The following is a 24,790-nucleotide window of genomic DNA, read 5'->3' as shown; positions in this document are numbered from 1 at the left end:
AGTAAAGGACCTCACAATAATCAGAAATACAAACAAAGGCAGACGTTTAAATGAATTAGAATATACATATTTTTCTGGACAAAACGTATAATACAGATCGAAAGCTTAACCTGAAGTCGAGAGTCCCTTATATACTTTAATGCCTAAATTATAAAAAACAGTCAATCCAAATCAGAACAGAGTCCCACGAATATTTAAATCCTTTGAATCAAAAACTCCCCTTCTCTCATCGTATACTAAGCCTGCACTCCCCCCTCCCACATTAACATTGACAAGTGATGCTTCGCCTACATCCGCTTCCCCTCCTCCTCTACCATATCGATACAACACGAGGAGTAGGAACTCCAGACAGACCAACGCTGCTAATACACTACGACGGACATAGTTACGGCGAATAAGTAAGTACCCATTTTAAATAACACATAACTCTTGGATATTAACATACGATTTAAACACACACCGTAATACATGTCTTTCTTTTTGTTTCATTACAGTATAACCACATCCTTTTCCACGATGTTCTACATCTTTTAAAGGGACTACACTTTCAGGACAGAGTCAAACATACGTGTCAAATATCAGATATACTCATCTCAAAAGCAGCTTGAATTATTGTTTTAAAAGCTAATATTATTTACCTAAAGTATTTCCTAAACATAAATTCGAAACAAAGTACACCTAGCTAGCCTACTTAACCTAGAAAACGTAATCTACTGAACACCAAATGAATTACTTGTTATAAAATTTAAATAAATATCACTACTCCCAATTTCTACCAACAAGCACTAAACACCAATATATAAATAGCACTACAGTAAAATCTCGTTAATTCGAAGTCGTTGGGACTCAAAAATCAGACTTCGAATTACGTGATTTCGAATTAACCGCCAATTCGCAATTCAGAAGTACCAACCCTTGCTGCGTAACAAAATATTCTAAGGCATGTGCAGTTAACCTTGATGCACAGTTTATATCTTTCAAATACTATGAAAAAAGAACTATTTCCAAAATATATGCAAGAAGGTGCATTTACAGTATTCAAATAATACACTTGGATATCTCACTGGCAAACATAACCTCACGCAACAAAAGAAAGAAAGAAAAAAAAAAAATGTGATTCAAAGACCAGGAGAAATCTATGCTGGCTCCCATGTGCAAGTGCTTTAATCATTGGATTACTATACTGTATGCATTTTAGATGTCTTGTATTTACACAGAAAGTACCCGATGCCCTTAAAATCGAACATTCCTATGACTCTATCCTTGTACGATTTCCCGCCATAGCACTTCTCTCGTACTTCAGAAATGTAAACACGTGCCGCGTCACAAAGTATTCTAATTAATAGATGCAAACACCTCGATTCACGGTTTAAACCTTTCAAATGCCATGGAAAAATCTATTTCCGATATGTATCCAACAAGGTGCATTTACTATGTTCAAATAATGCACTTGGATAAATCACTGACAAACATAACCTCATGCAATGAAAGAAAAACATAACACAATTCAAAGACGAGGATAAATAATGCTGGTTCCCCTGTGCAAATGCATTATTTTTTGGATTTCTGTACTGTTTGCATTTTTAGATACTTTGTACTGGCTTGGAAAGTGCCCGACGCCCTTAAAACATTGTGGCTTATCGAACTTTCCTATGACGAGGGTATAAAGTTTCTCGCTTCCATGTGCATTGCAACGCACTACAATGACCCCCATCCCCCACTCTTATGCGATTCTCCAGCTGGCACTTTCTCCTTTAAAACCATAAGACAGTTTAGGCTCGCATTAAAATAAAGCCATGTGCAAAGCATTAACATAAACACACTAAATTATCCATGAATATAACAGATTATCTGCCAATTAATACTTCCTCCATTTCAGAGATTGCCATGAAACCAGTGATATCACATACATACTGTAGAATGTATTCTTCTTATGTATCATAGTAATTAAAATAGTTGATGTGTCAAAGCAATGGCATATTAATACAAATAAATAACCAACAGTAAATAGTCCCCGAATGGTCAGTGGAACATTCAACAATGTAATTGATTTTGATGAACTACTAATCTAAGTCAAACTAATGGTAAATATATGATAAAAGAAAGCAAGAACAATACTTTAGTCATCAGTTATTAGTCTGATTAACCCAACATAGTGATAAACCTGGTAGAGGGATATGAATCAATCATGTCATTGTATTAACTAACATCCTCTTTTAATATCAAGAGCATATTGTCAAGTTTATTGTTTTGAAGCTGTTCTTCATGAATTGTGAATGTTAAAGATAAAAATGTGCTTAACAATTTCAAACATACAATGGGATAGCTCACTGTGATCAAAATGTAAAAATCTTCCTAAAACAATTCTTTTTGACTAAAAATACATGAGTAACAATTTTCAATACCTTCTTTCCCTCTCATCCAGCTTTTGATAGTGTATATAGGTGTACAGGTGCATATAAAGGCTTAGATAAGATCATCATAAGCTTAAATGTGTCTATGCACCGAGCACGATAGCTGCAGTCACTTAAGTGCGGCCAGTATCCAGTAATCGGGAGATAGTGGGTTTGAGCCCCACTGTCGGCAGCCCTGAAGATGGTTTTCCGTGGTTTCCCATTTTCACACCAGGCAAATGTGTCTATGCATGCACACCAAGCTCAGAATGGTTAAGATATGTCCCATAGCAACTACATATGGTTGTAAAAGCTGGACCATAGAACAGCAAGATAGAAAACCCACCAATGTATTTGAGCTATGGTACTGACAAAGAATTTTACATATACTTTGGATGGAAAGAAAAACGAATGAGCCATTCAGAAGATAAATTCAGATATGTCTCTTAACGCATTTATTACAACGTTACAGCAGTCATACTTTGTGCATGTTTTGAGACGGTCTGATTCCTTGGAAAAAAAATATTTTGCTTGGAAAAGTGGAAGGAACTTGGGGACAAGGGCAGCCAGCATTGAGATGAATAGACTTCATCACATATACAATGAATATGTAACTGGAAGAACTGAAAGGATTGTGGAAAATAGAAACATCTAGAGACACTCCATCCAAACAGTTGCCAGGAATCGTCGACTTGATGGCATCTAATATATCCTGCATACAAAAATACTCCTCAGCATAAAAGGTTAAATGAACACTTTCTTCTTTGAAGTTATCTCAAGTAATACAAACTACATGCAGATATTTGAATTTCTTCATATTCGTAACTGCTGGAACCTGTGCTTATACCAGCATTCATGTACTGTATTAATTAATTAATTTGTAGCCTGCACCTGCCTTTATTGCATATAATTGCATTCTATTATAGGCAATTTGCTTTCCACTTTTCTCAGCCAAGAGAATGGTTGTCTTCCTGGTTTTCGTATTCAGACTCAAGGACTTCTAAATTAATGGACTTTGTCATCACATAGTTTACATTATTTTGTCTCCTCATGATGTATCCATATCACTAACTTCTATGAAAGAGTAGCACAGGTATACTCTTCTGTTACTAATTTGTGCAAAAAACATAATTGAAACATCTTCCTTTTCACAACCCTGGTATTAAATATAGTGGACTAATCTGTCTGATATTGTTGGCAGTGGTAAATAATATGACCAACATTAATTATTAATTCAACACCATATAATTTGCTAAACATAATAAACCTTTCATTACCAAAAGGAATATAAACAAGGGTCTCTTGAAAAATGGATCTGTCACAAGTAGATGAATTTTTAAGCCACATTAAAATTCTTTCAAGAATAGGTTCAATGTGAAAAAGTCTTACTTGGGAATCACCTGTAGGTCACGAATAGTAACATCCTGGCTACTAGCGTTTATACCATTCTCTAATGTACGAATCTCCTGCTTAGAGAACTTCACTTTGCGTGGATTTAATAACTCACAGGCAAATGGTCGACCACGACCAAGCATTCGCACATCAACATCTTCTCACCCAGATGATAAGAACTTTGAACCTGAAATTAAGATGCAATCTTGGCAACTGCAAGGTGACAATATTTATTTCAGCAATTTATGCAAAAACAAGTTGTCATTAAACATCAAACTTGTTATATAATTTCCACCTTACAGACTCTCAAACCTGTCTAATTAAAACAGATTTCATTGATCGACTGATCTATACATTAGAAATAACATAACATAAAATTCAAGAAATCAACCAATATCAGATTATAAGGGGCACCTAACAGCACAATACAACAAGAAATCATTTGAAAACCAACAATTTAGATTTTAATAAGCATTTCATCTCTGTACAAGATGATGTCACTTCATATCATATGTAATTAAAGTAATTAACAGTTGAAAAATTCTATGGAAATTATGAAAGGCTGATTGAAAAGACTCAAAGAATGAATGATTAGAAGAGTCTGCAGAGCAAAACTTATGTCACCTGTCTCAATCCTTAGGTATCCTTAGAGGAAGAAGAAGAAGAGAAGAAGAAAAGAATGACATCGAGAGAGGTGGTGGTGGTGGTGGTGATTATTGTTTTAAGAGGAAGTACAACTAGGCAACCATCCTGGTTGTAATGGTACAAACTGAAATCCAAAATTACAATTTAAGAAAAATCATGTAAGTCATGTTTCATGATACTGAGTCATGTATTTAATGATAGTTATCAAACATCAGCTGTTATGTGTTATATATGTGATATATAAATTGATTATAGGTTAACGTATTCACTTTTTCATGTTCTTATCATATCTCTTTTCATGGATGACATGACAATCAAAAAACAGAAAAAGAAGTCGTTGATCGACAGTGTTATAAAAAATGGTAAAAAGCATGCCTATCAATTGTCTGATAATCTTTCATGAATTAGAAGGGTAAAAAGAATATTAAAAGGAATTGTATGTGGTTTAGAAGGTTATAGGAAAACGCATCTTATACTGAACTAGAAGACTGAAGAGTTACCTAAGATATAGACAAGTTACGAATATCATTAAACACATTAAAAAAAATTATATTGAGATTCTGAAGGTGACTGGGATCAGATACTGAGAATGAAGAATTATCTACAATCTGTATAAAAATCATTCTGCAGTGATAACAACTGAGGGCTTTGAAAAAGAAGCAGCGATCCAGAAAGGAGTGAGGCAAGGCTGCAGTTAGTCCTCCTCTCCTTTTCAATGTTTACACAGAACAGGCAGTAAAGGAAACTGTATCGTGAAGAACGTTTTCTCTCCTCCCACTTCGTCTTACTTCATCTGTATTCTTCGTTTGTGATCGTGTTTGCAAGCTGTGTTTTTATTTGTACACATTATATTGTATAATGTATTCTTTGGATTGCCCTTTCTTCCTTAAATAAAGTCTGGTCCTCATCCCCTTATGGCCTCAGGATAAAGGGAAGTTTCTTCCTGTCCTGGGGTATTTACCCGCCTTAAGTTGGCTATTTTCCTCTTGGTTGCACGTCTGGTGAGAAACTCCCCGCCCCTGTTGGTACCCCAATCAGAGGCGGGTCACCTTGTGCGTGCCTTTCCCCGCTCTGGGCAGGGTAACGCTCGCTTGGTCTTGTTGTCATTCTGGCTGATTAGCTCGCTCGCTGCACACTTGCAGGCAGGTCCTGCTGCAGCCTCGAACCGAGTACTCACCAGACGTGGAGGTAAGTCTTATAGATTTTTCTCCTTCTGTAGCTCGTTATGAGGAGTTTGAGGAAGCGGATCGCAATTTTTAAGCTATGTTTATGTTGAGTAGGTTTAAAGCCCCAGTTAATGAAAGGTTTTAAAAGGGTTCTTGGCCCGAGCATATTTCACTCTTAAACATGACATGAATGTTGCTATGTTGCCTCTTGAATTTGGACAGGTCACTTTTAATTTTTTGTTTGTAAATTTAAAGTTGCACAAAGTCTGTTCTTTCAGAAGTCTAAAGGATCGGTGTAAATGAGTGTAGATACTGAATATGTGAAAGTACCAGAATGTTTTGGTAAATAGGGCGAATATTTCAGTATTTACATTTCTAGTTGTAATGTGTTTACTTTCAAGGCATATGCTTTCGCGCAGCATTGCTAAGTCTAAAATTATTCTCGCATGACCCAGAACTATCTGGTACTATCCTGGAAATCTGGGATACCAAGAGACCCTACAGCTTGGTGTTAGTGAGAAGGCGATGTCTTATGCTTTCAGGGCTAGGCCCCGTTACTAGCGAATATTATTTTAACTAGTAAATTGTGCTGGGCACATGTGTTTATATTATTTTAGTAAATTGGTTTGAAATGGGACATGCCCCTGTGCTGTTGAAAAATTGTGTATCGAAGTAATGCAATGGCTTCCATTTATGTAATAAATTGTTACCTGGCAAACTTAATGTGCCTTTACGCCCCATTCCCTCGGCCCACCGCTTCTTCCAATAAACGCTACCGGGTATAATCCCAGTACAGAATTTGGTAGCAGAGCGTGGTTGAATGGGAATGGCCTTACTTATACTTGTCAGTTAACGCTGTGTAGGGGTGAAGTCTGGAAGTTCCTTCGTCGGGGTATTTCTTGAGTTTTGGCCTTTCTTAAAATGTCTACTCGTGACATTCCCTACCCGGGGGCGCTCTGCTAGTTGCTTTACGTTGCACCGACACAGATAGGTCTTATGGCGACGATGGGACAGGAAAGGGCTAGGAGTGGGAAGGAAGCGGCCGTGCCTTAATTAAGGTACAGCCTGGTGTGAAAATGTGAAACCACGGAAAACCATCTTCAGGGCTGCCGACAGTGGGATTCAAACCTACTATCTCCCGAATACTGGATACTGGCCGCACTTAAGCGACTGCAGCTATCGAGCTCGGTGGGGGCACTCTGAAAGGAGGAGCTATTATATGCGTTAAAAATTCACAATGTAAAATCCAGAGGTACCGTGAAGGGTGATGAAGTGTTATTAAGGTCAAGCTTAGACAGGGCTATTTCTGTCCCTCAATGCACTGACGACGAGGTCGGGACTGCTGCAGCCCTAATTGACGCGAATCTTTCTGATATTCTTTCGGTAATTGATTTTCTAGAAAGTGATGTGGCTTCACATCATCGGCTTCAAAGAGTTCAAGGTCGCTTGACCCACTATGTGCATCTCACTGGAGCCTTCTGTCCTTGGAGTTAGGCGAGGAAGTAAGAAACCAGGTTAAGGGATTGGAGACTAAAGTGCTTAATCTATTAGAGAAAATTGACCTTGGCTTTCTAATATGGTAACTAAACCTAAGTCGGTTCTTCCCAGTTCTATTTTACTTGGAGAGGAGCTAAGTAAACCTACGGAGAATGTTGCGTTCACCAAACAGCAATCCGTACGGCCCACCTTATAGTCTTATGTGTCTGCCTTTTCTAGCATTCCCCACCCTCTGACATTAATGTTAAAGGGAGCTGTCCAGTATTCTGTCAATTCGGCTAGTGACGCGGTGTCCTTTCTTCGATTTTTCATTGAATTTCAAGATCATTCATCAGTCTTTGGGTTATCGCATGATCAGGTTTTACAGATTATATATCCGCATACCCATGGGGTTCTTTCACAAAAATCGGCAGTGCTATTGCCGAACATAGGTCCCTTCAACAGTTTCATGCACACCTATTGACCCATTATATTCCAGCAAGCGCTCTCAATTCTTTTATTCAGAAATGTTAGGGTACAACGTATGGAAGAATCATTATCTGCCTTTATCTCAGATATCAGATTTTATGCGAGGGTGTTTGCTCTGGATTATTCGGAGGAGCAGATATTTGCTACGATTGTGGAGGGTACTTCACCCAGCTATCGTTCTTGTTTGTGTTTTGTGGCTCACCCTCACACCTTCGTTGAATTGAAGGCTATGGTCGTCTCAGCCGAAGGGGTTCGCCATGCGGACTCTTTACATATGGTGAGCGAGTCCCTGCCAGCCAATGTTGCTAGTACCCCTTTGTTATGAAAGCCGGTTCCTTCTAGGAAATGTTATGCCTGTGGGAACACTGATCATTTACGAAACTGCTGTCCTTCTCGGTCGCCAGGCGCGCGACCGCCTCGCATGGCAACGATAATGAACACAGAACAACACAACCACATAGCCGTGACGCTTGACTTATACCACTATTCCTGTAAATGCGCTCCACTCTGGCGTGATGGGAAGAATGCATCTAGCGCTTTGAAGTGCCTCCCATGGGAGTTATCGTTACACCACTTCTTCACAACAAATTTTCATGCATTATAAGTGCACTGAGTGATATAACTCAAAAACTGACATTTCTTGTCTCAGAACACTTCGGCTCGCAGCGGCTCATATATACATGAAATAATGATATAACGTACAGGTACAGTAGAACCTCGATTACACGTTCCCAGAAACTACGTTTTCCCGTATCATTCATTCAAATTACGTGGTACTGCGAGCATCCTAATTAAATCACGTAGTAAAAATCCTGCATTATCCATTCCTCGAAGAAACTATTTCCCGGATCAACCGTCCAGAAATTTTAGTCTTAGTCTAAATCCTTGATCATGCGTTTTTCAAGAAACTGTATCTCACGAAAGGACGGCTACGGCATACTAACCGATCATGATGTTAACGTCCCGTCATTGAGGTAATTTGTACTAGAAAAGCGATCGGTGGAGAACTTGCATAAGGGACCATCTTAGCATCGCAACTGGATGGTACTGTTTAGAGAATCCTCGGAAATCATAAAGCAGAGAGTATCCACAACAATTGGAAGGAGACAGAGCACATTTCGGCAGCTCTACTAAAAGACTGAATGAGGTGCTTCAAATATTTGTACTTGCAAAACATCTACCTTATGTCCAGGGTTAGATGTTTATTTTTTTACTTTTTTCGAGTGTATCACCGAACAGATTTTCGGCACTTCCCTCAAGGCACTGTACAGTCACTGGGCTTTCAGGCAGAAATTGAAACTGTTCCTTCTTAAGCAACACAAATTTAGTATTTCAATATTATCGTATACGATTATGTTATTGAGACCAGAACAGATGTTGCACTTTACATATATACAGCCTAGGGAGGTTTTCGGATTGCCTATTGCTGTTTTGATCCTAATATTAGACTGGGAATTTCACGTGTTTGTGTTAAAATGTTACAAAAACTGCAGTCGTTTTATTTACGCACGCTGCATTTAAAAACTTGTATCAATTCGCACTCGTACCGACTTGTACCGCGAGCGCACTTTCCAGCTGAGCTCAAGGTCGCGAATAACTGTAATTTCGGAAGTGTTAATGATATTTCTTTTCTCTTTCCAATATGATTGTGATTAGTGATGGGCAGAATTGAATATAATGCATTCCAGAACTTGAGGATCGATACATTCGAAACCATATTATCGAGTTCAACATAACATTTAAAAGTCGATGTAGGCCTAATTGACGCAGTACAAGATTTCCATAAACTGACTATGAACAGTATACCGGTGACCAAATTATAATGGAAGAAAAAAAAAGGATTTCGCCATCATGTTGGGCGTTTTTGTATCTAATGTGCATTATTTTATTAGATTACAGAATTAAAAACTACTTGTGGTCAATTGTTGTTTGGCTTGGTGTTACGGGTATTAGTCTTTTCGAAGAGTTTGGCTGATTAATGTTGGTGAATAGAAAGAAGTTTTCAGAGGAAACTGACTGTTTCCCTGGTAAAACTAAATGTAAAGTTTCGAGATTTTTTAGTCGCGTACCGGTAATTAATGTATGAAGCCGGCCCCGCGGTCTAACTTGCCTCCCTCTCACCCAGAGTGCCCGGGTTCGATTCCCGGCCAGGTCAGGCATTTTTGCCTGGATATGAGGGCAGGTTCCAGGTTCACTCATTCTACGATTTCCTTTAACTGAGGAGCTATTTAATGGTGAGATGGCGACCCAGTCTGAGAGCCAGGAATAATGGCCGAGAGGATTCGTCACACTGACCATGCGTCACCCCATAATCTGCAGGCCTCCGGACCGAGTAGCAGTCGCGTGGTAGGCGGAAGGCCCATTGGGGCTGTGGTTTGGTTTGGTTTGGTTTAGGAGTGTTTGTAAGATTGTTTGGTTTAGGGGTGTTCGTAAGATTGTAAGTATACACATTTCATTTTTATGATGTTTAGCTAAATTGTTGATGGTTCGTTCATTCCTGGAATCTCAGTTTTCCCGTGCTGTACGTTGTTTATCCATGGTCCCTCCAAAAATGGAGAATCGAGGTTCTACTGTACTTGCAAGAACTTTTCAACATCTCAAATTTTACCCTGTACCAATACATTATGTCCTCGACTTTATTTTTTGAAAAAGCCTGTGATTTTCTTCTGAACACTCCCAGACACAAACTAATACAGTATTCAAGGTAGTCAGCAACCACTGCACTTGAATTTAACACGGATTCTGGCACATCACTTCGTAACAGAAGGAAATCCTGAAGTCTACATGCCATGCTTGTTGCCTGCACAAGCGTCAAACTCTGTTGAACACTTTGAGGCACATCTTCCTCTTCCACCTCATCATCACACGAATTCCTATCACTTATAATATATATTGTTTTGATGATGATGATGCTTGTTGTTTTAAGGGGCCTAACATCGAAGGTCATCGGCTCCTAATGGAACGAGATGGACGACATGATACATGATGTTTAAAATTTTAAAATGTATCCACTGACAAGAGTTTAAAAAAATGGTGATGAGAAAATGAGTATGGGATTAAAACAGCAGTGGATCTAATTCACAATGGCCTATTTTGTAATAAAATAAGAGAAAATATAAGAGACAAAGGAATAAGGCATTGCCTCGTAGTACAAATTGATTTACATAATTTACGTTAGACATTAAAATAACACATTAAAGTGCGCAACACAAACTAAAACGAAGTCCATAGGATAAAAGCACAATTGACACAGATACACTAGCACAAAAGACATTACACACGATAAAACAGACCACTATCCCTCATAAAGCGGATGAAGAGGTCTGCTGAATGCTCGTCATCACGCAGGATAAGGGAGATGGTACTCGGGAGGTTAAGACTATGGCGAAGATCGACCTGGTCCACACACTCCGTAAGGATGTGTACCACGGTAAGATGATCGCCGCAAGTACACACTGGAGGGGGTTCTCCTTTCAATAGATAGGAGTGAGTCAGGATACCGTGACTGATCCGAAGACGACATATTACCACAGCTTCCATCCGCGAAGCCCGAAGGGAAGTCTTCCATACCTTCGTTGTACCTTTTATCGCTCTCAGCTTATTTGGAAGAGGAGTGGCCTGCCACTCCATCTCCCACTGGGACATAACCAGATGTCTCAGCTGAGAGCAAATATCACTTGCTGGAACCTTTCAAGGTTCCAGTCAGTTGTGGTGAAGAACAAAGTAAGGTGCCGAGTGCAAATGAAGGATACGTAACAATGTGCAGAATTGGTGCCATTTTAGAGGGTAATGGACCTGGTTTAGGCAAAAACGACCCACATCTAAACAGCAGCAAACTATGTTTAAATACACTCCTGTGACATCATGTGACGTAGAAAGGAGCTTCTCCCAGTACTTAAAAAAAAAATACTGAGCGACTTTCGAAGGAGATTTCTTATCGACAGCATGAGAATGCACATGGTCATGATGTGCAACGCTGGCAAAGAAGAAGATTAAGAGGTATGTACGATTATGAAGTCAATAAACTTCCTGTTAGGCAGTGTCTTCTAACTTATGCCAACAGATATCAAAGCACACTAATACTTCGGGTTTTTTTGGTTTTCTTTTACGAAAACCAAGCAAGAACTGCATCTCAAGGCTATGATACTGAATGAATGTTGAAAATTTTAATGTACTGTAGCTCTCTGTCAGTTTGTATGATTAAATGTGTCTGGAGTATTATAGCTGATCACGTTTTGGCACTTAAGACATTTACTGTATGTTAGTGATACTCTACCTATGCCAAAAATTCATGTCGTATTTTATAGTTTTTTAGGTCATATTTGCGTGCATATTTTGTACTTCTTTAGGTCTTAAACTTCCGAACCCTATAATAACGTTCAGTACCGGTACACCAAAACTGAAAAAGATCATCTTCATGTGCAGTTGGGTAGGCAACCTGCTCATCAGAATTGTGATGTGTTTGCTTACCTTCCCCTGATTTGTAATCTGGTAGTTTCGCCTGTGTGTTGTACAGTGTATGCCATCTGGTATTAGCTGTATAGAAACGTGTGAAATACCCGGTGATTAAAACAGGATGAATTTCAATTATATTTTTAAGAAGAAAGATGTTAAATATCAGCAAAAAGGCTACATTTTAATTTGTTATACTGAAAATTCTAAATTCCTTACAATGAAATATTTTAACACACATTAAATAGAGAAAATGGAAGGGGCCAAAAAAATAATTTCACTCTTCTGAACATTTCGTTAAACTGGCGTTCGTTACAATGACACTTTACAGTACACATCAAACCAACATGCTTGAGCTCAATGACAAAAACGGGCACAGGACAGAACAGAGAAGCACCAGTGAAGGGGACAGGAGTAAGAAGGCACTGAAAATCTCAAAGGAACAATGAGAGAAGAGGAGGGAGAGGATTAAGAGTTTCTGGGAGAAGAAGAGGAAAACCAAAGCCATGACAAAGCTACCTATGGTCCTACAGACGACGTAATGAAAGGACAACAAAATATTCAGTGATTTTTCTATAAAAATAGCATTTTTTATCCCGTCTTAAAGGTAAGGTACATACTTTCTGCTCTGCTGGCTGTCTGCAAGCTCTCACATATAATTTCCTGTACAGAAGATGCCATTTTCCGTTCACCTTCTATGACCCAAGGTGTCTGGCTTAGCATGCGAGAGAACTTGTTGTAACAGCCTAGGGAGGAAAAAAAACCACACATTTAAAATTATCACTGTAATACGTACTGGACTATTACTACACCTTTAGAGCAGTGAATGGCAGGAAATGAGAAATCACTGTGTCTATTACTCTAACCAGGGAATTAACACACTCTTGCACTGAAGTAAGTTTAGCTATCAAATTGAGAGCGAGCATTTTTTTAAATGGTCATATATCAAACAATTATAACATTTTTCTTTCATTATTGATGAATAGAATAAATGACATGTTTTAACTAAAATTAAAAGCTCTTTCTTTTTATATGTTTCAATACTGCAGCAAAAAAGCTTGGGATTTATATGCATAAGCTACCTGGTGAATGACTGCTGGAACTACAAGTCTGCTGTTGTGAGCAGTGCTGTCTGAACTTGTAGGTGTGCGAGTGTCATTCGTAAGTGTCGTAAAATGGTGCTGAAAATTAACCATTACTAAGAAGGGTATGTTATGATCTTTTTGTGTGCTCAGGTTTTGTACACACATATTGTGAAACAAGTAATTCCAAATAAATGGTCTGTTTCTGGAAATTATAAATTTTCCAGCTAACTCATTCTTGGTTGCCATCGTTTCACCCCAGTGCATCAGTTTGGGCTCATTAGTTGGTAACTAGCACATCTACCAAGACACATGACTAGTGCATATAGTGGAAGCCATTGCATAGGCTATTTGGAGCCATATACACTGCCAATGCACTATGAGACACTTGGTCTCATTTACAAAAATTGATGCCTGCTAGGCCATCAGATGATATAGATATTGATTCCCATAGGGAACCTGGGGCAAAACACTGGCAACTAAGAATGAGTTAGCTGGAAAATTCATAATTTCCAATAATGGACCATTTATATTAGAATTATAATTTTACTCATTCAGGACATTACACACACTAGCCATGCATCTTGGTAGATGTGCAAGTTACCAACTGATGAGCCCAAGTTAGCTCACTGGGGTGTGAAATGTTGGCAACCAAGAATGAGTTAGTTGGAAAATTTATAATTTCCAATAATAGATCATTTACATTGGAATTATGAATTTACTAATTCCGGACAACTAATTACGGTTCCCTGTGTGAATCAATATCTATAGTCAAACAAGTGTCAAGAGAATGGGTTAACACTCAGGATAACTAGCCTACTGTGAAAGCTACCATGGGCCATTACAACAGGAGTTTTTGGCAAAACATTTGCCCATGAAAAGCACCAGGAGGGGGCTCCAAGCAAAGTGTCACCCATAATGCTTCAGGGGTTTCACCAATTGACATGCCAAGAAAATCCACTGAACCAATCAGGCAAGGTGATGATACGCAAGGTTGAAAAAAACATGTGAAAGTGAAGGCAAGATACAAAGGGCACTAGGAAAGTTTTGCAATGTGAGTGAACGCTTTAGACTTTTTCAAAATAATTTCCACCACACTCAATACACTTCTCCATAAGTCGAAACCAGTCACTGAACAAACTCTGCCACTTTTCTTCGGTTACATTTTCACACTCTTGATCCCATGCTGCCTAAAGCTCCTCGTTGGATGCAAAACCCCACCCTTTCAGCTTCATCTTCACTTCTGGGAAGAGTGCGAAGCCACATGGGGTAAGATCAGGACTGCATGGAGGTTGATCAAGTACAGTCAACCCTCATCTAGCAAGAAAATCCATTGTTACATTAGCACGATGTGCTGGAGCATTGTTGTGATGCAAGAGCCAAGTGTTGAGCCGTGACCTTGGACGGAGCTGCTTGAAAGCCTGGATGACCTGAGGCAGACAAGTCTCACTGTACCACTTCGCAGTAACTGTCCTTTGTGTTTCTAGCACAACCCGAGTCAGGATGCCCCGTGTAGTGAAGAATACTGCAATCATCCTTTTCTTCAGTGACCTTGACTTTCGCATAACCAAAGGAGTACCCTCATCTGGTTGGGACATCGTAATAATAAAGCCAAGTTTCGTCACCTGCAAACAATGCTATTGACGTTACGTGAAGACCCATTTTCAAACTGTTTTAGCATTTTTCAGCACCATTTCACTCGATGTGCCCGTTGTTCCTCTGAAAGTGAATGGGGCACCCAAAGGGAACAAACCTTTCTAACATGGAGATGGTCATGTAGAATTGAATGAATAGCTGGTGCAGGGATGTGGAGGGTCTCTTCTACCTGCCGATATGTGAACCGCCTCTCTTGCTGCAGCATTTTCCTCACAGCTTGAATGTTTTCCTCAGTCACTGATTCAGACTGTCGCCCAGATTAAGGATCATCTTCAACCCCAAAATTTCCCCTCTGGAACTCTTTGTACCAGCGGAAAATTGTTGTCTGATGTGGACAGTCTTTCTCCAGCACAGCAGTCATTTCCTCCAGGCACTGGTCAACAGTTAATCCACGAGCAAAACTGTAGCGGATAATTGCACGATATTCACCTTTAGACTACACTGACATCTTAACTTGCTTTCAATCCCACTGCTACTGAGCTCGATAGCTGCAGTCATGTAAGTGCGGCCAGTATCCAGTATTCGAGAGAGAGTGGGTTCGAACCCCACTATCAGCAGCCCTGAAAATGGTTTTCCGTGGTTTCCCCATTTTCACACAAGGCAAATGCTGGGGCTGTACCTTAATTAAGACCACGGCCGCTTCCTTCCCATTCCTAGCCCTTTTCTGTCCCACTGCCTGGTGACAACTGGTGTGAAGGTCGCGCCTTCCTGACTTCTAGACTGGTTTTCACCCCTCACCATAACAAGGGTGTCCAGCCAACAATTTTTGCATATTGCAAAAGTTTCCTATTGCCCTTTGTACTTCCAAGAATCCATTAGGATACCTATCTATTGACTGACATCCCACACTGTATGGAGCAGAATCAAACCATGTATAAATCCATATGGGCAAGGCCTCAATCATTTATCCGGGACCGAGCTCGATAGCTGCAGTCGCTTAAGTGTGGCCAGTATCCAGTATTCGGGAGATAGTAGGTTCGAACCCCACTGTCGGCAGCCCTGAAAATGGTTTTCCGTGGCTTCCCATTTTCACACCAGCCAAATGCTGGGGCTGTACCTTAATTAAGGCCACGGCCGCTTCCTTCCCACGCCTAGCCCTTTCCTGTCCCATCGTCGCCGTGTTGATGCGACGTAAAACAACTAGCAAAAACAAAAACTGTACCCGTGCTTCGCTACGGTACTCTACGGATATTGAAGTAAATTACTGCACATGAAGTGAATAAGATTTTTAAATTGGGTGTGTCTTGGCTTTATCCGAGAAACAGTACTGTGAAATCCACAGTCGTTTCCAATGAAAGTGTGATTTGCACAATTGCGATGATAACGGCAAGTCCACTTGTCTACTGCAATTCACAAAGAAGTTGGTAATTTTCATTTAATGGCAGGCCCCATTGCCTAGTGCACAGCCAAAATCGATTTGGGGAGGTTTCATTACAATGTCAGACCCCATTTCTTACTTTCAGATAGATTACAGTTGAGGAACTTTTATTATATTTGCAAGGACCTTCCTTACTGCCAGTCAAAAGTGAGTTGCGTTCTTATCATTATAATGGCAGATGCATTTTCTAATGCCAGTCAGCTTACTGCCAGTCACACCGAGTTGGTGAGATTCCATTATAATAGCAGGCCACTATGCCTAACTTCAGTCACATTTTAGATGGGTCAATTTGTTTATAATGGAAGACACCCTTGCCTACTGACAAACAGGATCGGATAAAATAGTTTTGAAAAAAAATTGCACAATCCCTTGTCTTCTGTTAGTCGAATCGAGAAGGGAATTATGCATTAAAATAGTGCACAAGAGATGGAGGACGACCCCATTCTTACTGCCTGTCAAAGTCGATGTGGGGAGGACTGAATATAATAGCAGACGCCCTTGGTGCAAATCCCACTTCTCACACAACTTCTTTTCTTCCCTCTGACAGTCACTATCGATTTGCAAAGTATTTAATAACAATGGCAGACAAACCCTTTCTAGATTGCTACAAATCGACGTCAATGAAAGAATATAGTCGTCATACGGAAGTATATGGATGTTAACATTCATTTACAGAATAACTGCTGCTAAACGGTACATCAAATCGACAAACGGATTGTACGATAAGACGCACTTTCGATTTGGATAAATTATACGACTGCGTTCTTATGCTGAGCCCAAAATTTGAGGTCCCCCAGCGTGGCCCCTTCAGGAAATTTTAAGAATTTTCGATTTTTCTAGGGATCCTGGGGTCATCAGCTTCTCCCGTACCAAGTTTCAAATTTCTGAGATTTCTAGAAGTGATTCATTAATTCACGTCTTTTTCATTTTTAAATATTTATATATACATCACTCCAGACCGACTTGCTTTTATATATATATAGATGATGAATAAGCATGAGCACGTTGAAAAGTGCAGACTTCCACTTCGAGATTCATAACTCCTAAACGGTGCATGATATTAACAAACGGCTTACGCCATCAGATGCCTCATTTAACGCTCTACATGTTTGTTTCTGAACCATTTCCTTGTATCTTCCATATTTAAGGGGAAAATTGAGTTCAAAATTTGAATAGGGTGAAATTTGGGTACATTTTTAATGTTTTACGTTACTTTTTGCCTATTTATGTATAAGCTAGAATCATGAAATTTGGTCCACATATGGCCCTTGATCGTCCCAATGTGCGCACCCAACTTGATGATCCTATCATTCTTATAAGTGTGTCAAACAATGAAATATACTTGTAAAAATCACCAAATTTACGAACAATCCAGAAATACGGCCAAATCTAACGTATAAGGGAGAGAGATACGACAAAATGTCATAGGACCAAAGTTGTAGATCACTCCAAATTGAAGGGAGATTGTGCCATCCGTTTTGTGATACGACTTACCGTTTAGCAAACAAATAGCTCAAAAGGAGGGAGGAATGGGACACAATTTCCATGCCTGTGCTCTGCTGGAGTTTCTTAAACCCAAAAAAGTTATGCTATGACACTGACTGCAAATAAAATATGAGATTATTTTCTACCATTGAAGATACAATACTAACTAGCCATGTTACTAGACAAACAGTTTTAATACAAAGAATCTGGACAATTTCACAAGATTTGCCAGTTAATTCCAAACTAATACAATTCCTGGTAATGCTCTGCAAATGGAAGATTATAGTTTTACACAACTGTTGATATCTTCTTTATAGCCATGGACCCTCCAGTTTTGCATGGAATCTGAATTATGAGAACATGACTTGTATTTCAACATCGTACATGCATTGGCAGGGATTCAAACTATGTCCACCTCAATGAGAAGCTAGGGATAAAATCATTCGGCTATCATATTCCTCTAATGATCTACACTGGCCTGATAATAAATACAGTGCACAGACCTTAGAAGAGGCTGGGGGATGGCAGAAGGGGAGAACGTTTTGTTCATGGACAGCTTAGCCTTTTCAAGGCATATATGAAAGACAGGAACATGAATGGGAACACATACAGTAATAGGAAAAACACAATGACTGGTCAGTATCAAAAGAGGAAGAAACAGAAATATAAGGACAAACATGAAAATGCCAAAGGGCAAGGTTTTCTCTGTATCTTCATACACTCCTATCTTCAAATAGATAGGCTCTCTCCTCTTAGACCCAATTCTTCTACATCTATTTCTCCTCAGCCTCTAAAAGGTTGTTTCTACTTTCCAGCTTCATCAGGAAGGCAAGCTTTAACACTCAATGAGGGCCCATCTTGTCAGATCTTCAGTCCTGATGTGGGAAATGAGGGATAAGAAGAAAACCTGATAAATCAGGAAAAATGAAGTGACAAGAAGATCAAGATGAATATGAACACAGAACAAACACAAGAGCAGAAAAGGAACCTGATGGGTCATTATAGGTAGGAAAAAAGAACAAACAAGCAACAAATCATAAGTCATATATAAAAAGATATGAACAGGAACACATAATAGGATAAACACACTTGACAGATCAGTCCTGCAAGAGAGAGCAATAGCAAAGGAGATAATGACAAACAAGAAAACAAGTTGCAACTCCTTTTTTTTTTTTCATTCTATTACTTGAATAACACTTTCATGCATCATGATAAAACAAAATTCAAATTTATTACCATGAAGAAAAACACCAATTATATTCACAAGGAAATTTTATAAAGATATTGGTTCAAAATAGGCCAATGTCTATACAAAATTTCTTTCATGTGAGGCTAGGTCAGGTAACTAGATGAGTATATAACTACTAAACCCACCTGCCATGTAGATAGAGTTGTGCGAGCATGTTACTTGATCATAGCAAACCATGGATGAAGGTACATTTGGTGGAGATGGGAAGTACTTTTTGAAGTGCTCTGAATCAGTTGTCTGAAGAGCTACATCCACAGATTTTCGGGTAAATAAGTGGCCATGATATTTACGTTTCTGAGTTCGCCGTTCTTTGAATATATGTTCATGCATGAGCAACCTTTAACATTAAAAAAAAAAAAAACATTTTTTAAAAATTTTTCTACATTATGGAACCAAAATAGTATGTGTATCACAATATGACGACTTAGCTCCACTGACATTTCAATGATTAAAAACAACATATTCTCATCAGAGAGAAAATCCACAAGGGACAGCTGCCCTAGAACAAGGGGTGACCATACAGTAACAGCATCAAACAGATAGTAAGATACTGTAATACCATTCAAATTTTCATACAGTATTTATAGAATAAAATGAGCTTATATATTTTTAATTCTGAATTTCTCCTGTTGCAAAGCTATCTCTGACTAGAAATTATTTTTCTTTGCATATACCATATCAATTGTAATATAAGTATTACTTGTGTGTTGCTGTGTATTTTAGAGTCATCAGTCCATATACTGGTTTGATGGAGCTCTTCATGCCACTCTATCCTGTGCTAACCTTTTCATTTCTACGTAACTATTGTATCCTACATCTGCTCTAATCTGCTTGTCATATTCATACCTTGGTCTACCCCTACCATTCTTACCGCCTACACTTCCTTCAAAAACCAACTGAACAAGTCCTAGGTTTCTTAAGATTTGTCCTATCATTCTATCTCTTCTTCTCGTCATATTTAGCCACAACAATCTCCCCTCGCCAATTCGATTCAGTATCTCTTCATTCGTGATTCGATCTATCCATCTAACCTTCAGCATTCTTCTGTAACACCACATTTCAAAAGCTTCTATTCTATTTCTTTCTGAGCTAGTTATCGTCCATGTTTCACTTCCATACAATGCCATGCTCTAGATTAAAGTCTTGAGAAACATCTTTCTAATTCCTATATCAATGTTTGAAGTGAGCAAATTTCAATGAATATTGAATTTTCACGACCGCATTGTAATCGAAATCGACTTTCAACCTATTAGGTCGTGTTACGTACATTTAATACGTGTTGAAGAGATGTTAAGTACAGAACAAAAATGGCCAACTGGATACCAGTGGGATCCGAACCCACAACCTCCCGATTTCGTGTCGGTTGCTCTACCAATTGAGCTATGGTGGCCTAGGTCATCTTTGTTGTGTTGGAAAGGATCTAAGCTACAGGTCTAGCACTACTGCTATCACACTGTAGAGTGCGTTTAAGTCACCCGTTGAGGGCCAAGTCAATGAATAGTGAATTTTCACGACCGCATTGTAATCAAAATTGACTTTCAACCTATTAGGTCGTGTTACGTACATTTAATACGTGTTGAAGAGATGTTAAGTACAGAACAAAAATGGCCAACCGGACACCAGTGGCATCCAAACCCACAACCTTCCGATTTTGCGTCGGTTGCTCTACCAATTGAGCTATGGTAGGCGCCTAGGCCATCTTTGTTCTGTTGGAAAGGATCTAAGCTACAGGTCTGTCACTACTGCTATCACACTGTAGAGTGTGTTTAAGTCGCCCGTTGAGGGCCAAGTCAATGAATATTGAATTTTCCAACAGAACAAAGATGGCCTAGGCCACCATAGCTCAACTGGTAGAGCAACCGATGCAAAATCGGAAGGTTGTGGGTTCGGATCCCACTGGTGTCCAGTTGGCCATTTTTGTTCTGTACTTAACATCTCTTCAACACGTACTAAATGTATATAACACGGCCTAATAGGCTGAAAGTCTATTTCGATTACAATGCGGTCATGAAAATTCAATATTCATTGACTTGGCCCTCAACAGGCGACTTAAACATACTCTACAGTGTGATAGCAGTAGTGCCAGACCTGTAGTTTAGATCCTTTCCAACATAACAAAGATGACCTAGGCCACCATAGCTCAATTGGTAGAGCAACCGACGCAAAATCGGGAGGTTGTGGGTTCGGATCCCACTGGTGTCCGGTTGGCCATTTTTGTTCTATACTTAACATCTCTTCAACACGTACTAAATGTACGTAACATGACCTAATAGGTTGAAAGTCAATTTCGATGAGCACATTTCTTTTCTTAAGAAAGCTCTTCCTTGCTTGTGCTAGTCTGCATTTTATGTCCCCTTTACTTCTGCTATTGTTATTTTACTATTCAAGTAACAATATTCATCTACTTCCTTTAAGACTTCATTTCCTAATCTAATATTTCCTGCATCGCCTGCACCCCGTTACTTATGTTTTGGACTTATTTATTTTCATCTTGTACTCCTTACCCAAGACTTTGTCCATACCATTCAGCAACTTCCGAGATTTACAGCCACAGATAAAATAACAATATCATCCACAAATCTGAAGGTTTTGATTTCCTCTCCATGGATTGTGATTCCCTTTCAACATTCCTCCTTGATTTCCTTTACTGCCTGTTCTATGTAAACATTGAAAAGGAGGGGGAACAAGCTGCAGCCTTGCCGCACTCCTTTCTGGATTACTGCTTCTTTTTCAAAGCCCTCGATTCTTATCACTGCAGACAGATTTTTATACAGATTGTAGATAATTCTTCGTTCTCGGTATCTGATCCCAATCACCTTCAGAATCTCAAATAGCTTGGTCCAATCAACATTATCGAATGCCTTTTCTAGATCTACGAATGCCATGTATGTGGGCTTATCCTTATTAATTCGATCTTCTAAGATCAGGATTGCTTCACGTTTTTCTACATTTCTTCTGAAGGCAAATTGATCTTCTCCCAACTCAGCTTCAACTTGTCTTTCCATTCTTCTGTAAATAATATGTGTTAAAATTTTGCAAGCATGAGATACTACACTAATGGTGCGGGAATTTTCACACTTGTCAGCACCGGCTTTCTTGCGAATAGATATAACAAAATTCTGCCGAAAAGTGGATGGCACTTCTTCTATCTCATACATCTTACACACTAACTGGAATAACCTTGGCATGCTGGTTTCTCCTAAGGCAGTCAGTAATTCAGAGGGAATGTCATCAATTCCAGGTGTCTTGTTCCTATTTAAGTCTCTCAGAGCTCTGTCAAACTCTGACCTCAAAACTGGGTCTTCCATTTCATCAGCATCAACACCCTCTTCTTGTTCCAGAACCAAATCATCTACATCTTTACCTTGATACAACTGTTGGATATGTTCCTGCCATCTTTCTGCTTTGTCTTCTTTCTCTAGAAGTGGCTTTCCATCTGAGCTCTTAGTATTCATACACCCAGATCTCCTTTCTCCTAAGGTTTCCTTGATTTTCCTGTATGCAACATCTACCTTTCCTAGGACCATACAATATCTGACATCCTTGCACTTCTCTTTCAGCCATTCTTCCTTAGCTACCTTGCACTTTCTATCCACTTCGTTCTTTAATCGCCTGTATTCTTTTCTGCCCTCTTCATTTCTAGCATTCTTGTATTATTGTCTTTCATCAATCAGGTCTAGTATCTCCTGAGTTATCCACTGATCCTTAGCTGATCGTTTCTTCCTTCCGAACATTTCTTCAGCAGCCCTACCAACTTCATTTTTCATGACTATCCATTCTTCCTCTATTGTGTTTCCTTCAGCCTTTTCATTTAGTCCGTGTGCAAAATGTTCTTTGAAACAATCCCTCAGACTCTTTTCTTTCAACTTAACCTTGATCCCATTTCCTTGCATTCCTTTCTTCAATTTCTTCAACTTCAGATGGCATTTCATGACCAACAAGTTGTGGTCAGAGACCACGTCTGCTCCTGGGAAAGTTTTGCAATCCAACACCTGGTTATTGAATCTCTGCCTAATTATAATGAAGCCTATTTGATACCTTCCAGTGTCTCCAGGTCTCGTCCACGTATACAGCCGTCGTTTGTGGTGTTTGAACCCAGTATTGGCAAGGACTAAATTATGATCAGTGCAGAATTCAACCAGCCGACTTCCTCCTTCGTTCCTATGTCCCAATCCGAATTCTCCCACTGTATTACCTTCTCTTCCTTGGCCTACCACTGCATTCCAGTTTCCCATCACAATTAGATGCTCGTCACCTTTTACATATTTTATTAAGTCTTCTATCTCTTCATATATTCTTTCAATATCCTCATCATCCGCTGAACTAGTTGGCATAGAGACCTGCACTATTGTGGTGGACATTGGTTTGGTGTCTATCGTGACGACAATAATTCTTTCACTATGCTGGTCGTAGTAGCTTACCCGCTGCCCTATTTTCTTATTCATTATTAAACCAAATCCTGCATTTCCCCTGTTTGATTTTGTGTTGTTAATTCTGTAGTTGCCTGACCAAAATTCCTGCTCTTCCTACCAACGTACTTCACTTATACCAACTACATCTAACTTTAGTCTATCCATCTCCCTTTTCAGATTCTCTAACCTACCACAACGATTCAAACTTCTAACATTGCACGCTCCGATTCGCAGAATGTCAGTATCCATCTTCCTGATGATCGCCCCCTTTCGTGTAGTCTCCACCCAGAGATCCAAATGCGGGACGGGGACTAGTTTACCTCCGGAATATTTTACCCGGGAGGAAGCCATCATCAGTACATCATTCATACAGAGAGAACTGCATGTCCTCGAGAGTTGGTTAGGGCTGTAGTTTCATGTTGCTTTCAGCCATGTAGCAGTATCAACACAGCTAATCCATGTTGAGTATTATGCCATATCAGTCAATCATCTAGATTACAGCCCTTGCAGCATCCGAAAGGCTGCTTCCCCCCATTTTGATGAACCATTCGTTAGTCTGGACTCTCGACAGATACCCATCCAATATGGCTGCACCTGCGGCTCGGCTATCTGCTTCAGTGGAACACACAAGCCTCCCCACCGCGGCAAGATCACATGGTTCGCATGTGAGTATTACTTATATTAATAAATATGTTTAGAAGTTGAATTTCTATAGCAGGGGTACAAGAGATGAAGTGGAGCCTTCCAACCACACTGGAGTCGAGAGTGGACTGGTTGAGCGATGGGTTGGTGGGGTTTATATAGCACAGTTCACAGAATTTACTAGAAGCAGATGGAGTCTTCTAAATCTTCTGAAAGCTGGTGACTTGAGCTGTGACATAGGTGAAGGTCTACAGAGCAGGTCAATGATTAGTGTGTGTTATGCACGACCGGTGAACGGTGGATGACCTGGAATGGAACAGATTGCAGCCGATGAATGCAGCATCGAAGTAGAAAAGGCGGAGTTTCCAATAAGTTAATTTAGGCAATCGTTGCACCACACACAAGTACATAGGCAATTACACAACAGCTGAACATCAGCCAAGCTTCCGTACTACAAATACCGCATGCAAATAAATGACACCCCTACCACCAACAGCTAAATCACGAGCTCCAGAGGTGGGATTTTGAAGCTTGAATGAATTTCAGGCAATGGCTGTTAGGAAATCTGGGAAACGATGCAGCATTGCAGTCAAAAATACTGTTGTCAGACGAATCGCGATTCCACAATAATGATACCATCAACCACAACAACATGCATTATTAGAGTTCTGACAATCCCCACTGGGTGCAACAGGCAGCCAAATGAAATGGAGAGTGAATACATGGTGTGGTATCACTGATCACATTATTGAACCGTATTTCTTTGAGAGCCATTTAATAGGCGCACTACCTGCACTTTCTACGGGCTATGAATTCCCACTTCTACTGGACGACGAGCCACTTGGGAGAACTTTTAATAATGTGGTTTCAACA

The 24,790-nt window shown here is 39.6% G+C and overlaps 1 protein-coding gene and 1 non-coding gene across 2 annotated transcripts in view; one reads left to right on the top strand and one right to left on the bottom strand.

The window, feature by feature from the left end:
* Positions 1-24,790, bottom strand: part of Pus10 (Pseudouridine synthase 10) — a 106,310-nt gene that overhangs the window by 55,990 nt on the left and 25,530 nt on the right. The window contains 3 exon segments of the mRNA XM_067134881.2: positions 3,783-3,972; positions 12,634-12,759; positions 18,989-19,200. Coding sequence (XP_066990982.2) covers positions 3,783-3,972; positions 12,634-12,759; positions 18,989-19,200 — 528 coding nt within the window.
* TRNAL-CAA (transfer RNA leucine (anticodon CAA)) lies at positions 20,992-21,065 on the top strand. The gene has a single exon. It is a non-coding gene; the product is annotated as a tRNA-Leu (tRNA).

The sequence above is a fragment of the Anabrus simplex genome, chromosome 1, assembly GCF_040414725.1.
Source record: "Anabrus simplex isolate iqAnaSimp1 chromosome 1, ASM4041472v1, whole genome shotgun sequence".
Classification (NCBI taxonomy): Eukaryota; Metazoa; Arthropoda; class Insecta; order Orthoptera; family Tettigoniidae; genus Anabrus; species Anabrus simplex.
This window is presented reverse-complemented; position numbering and strand designations above follow the sequence as displayed.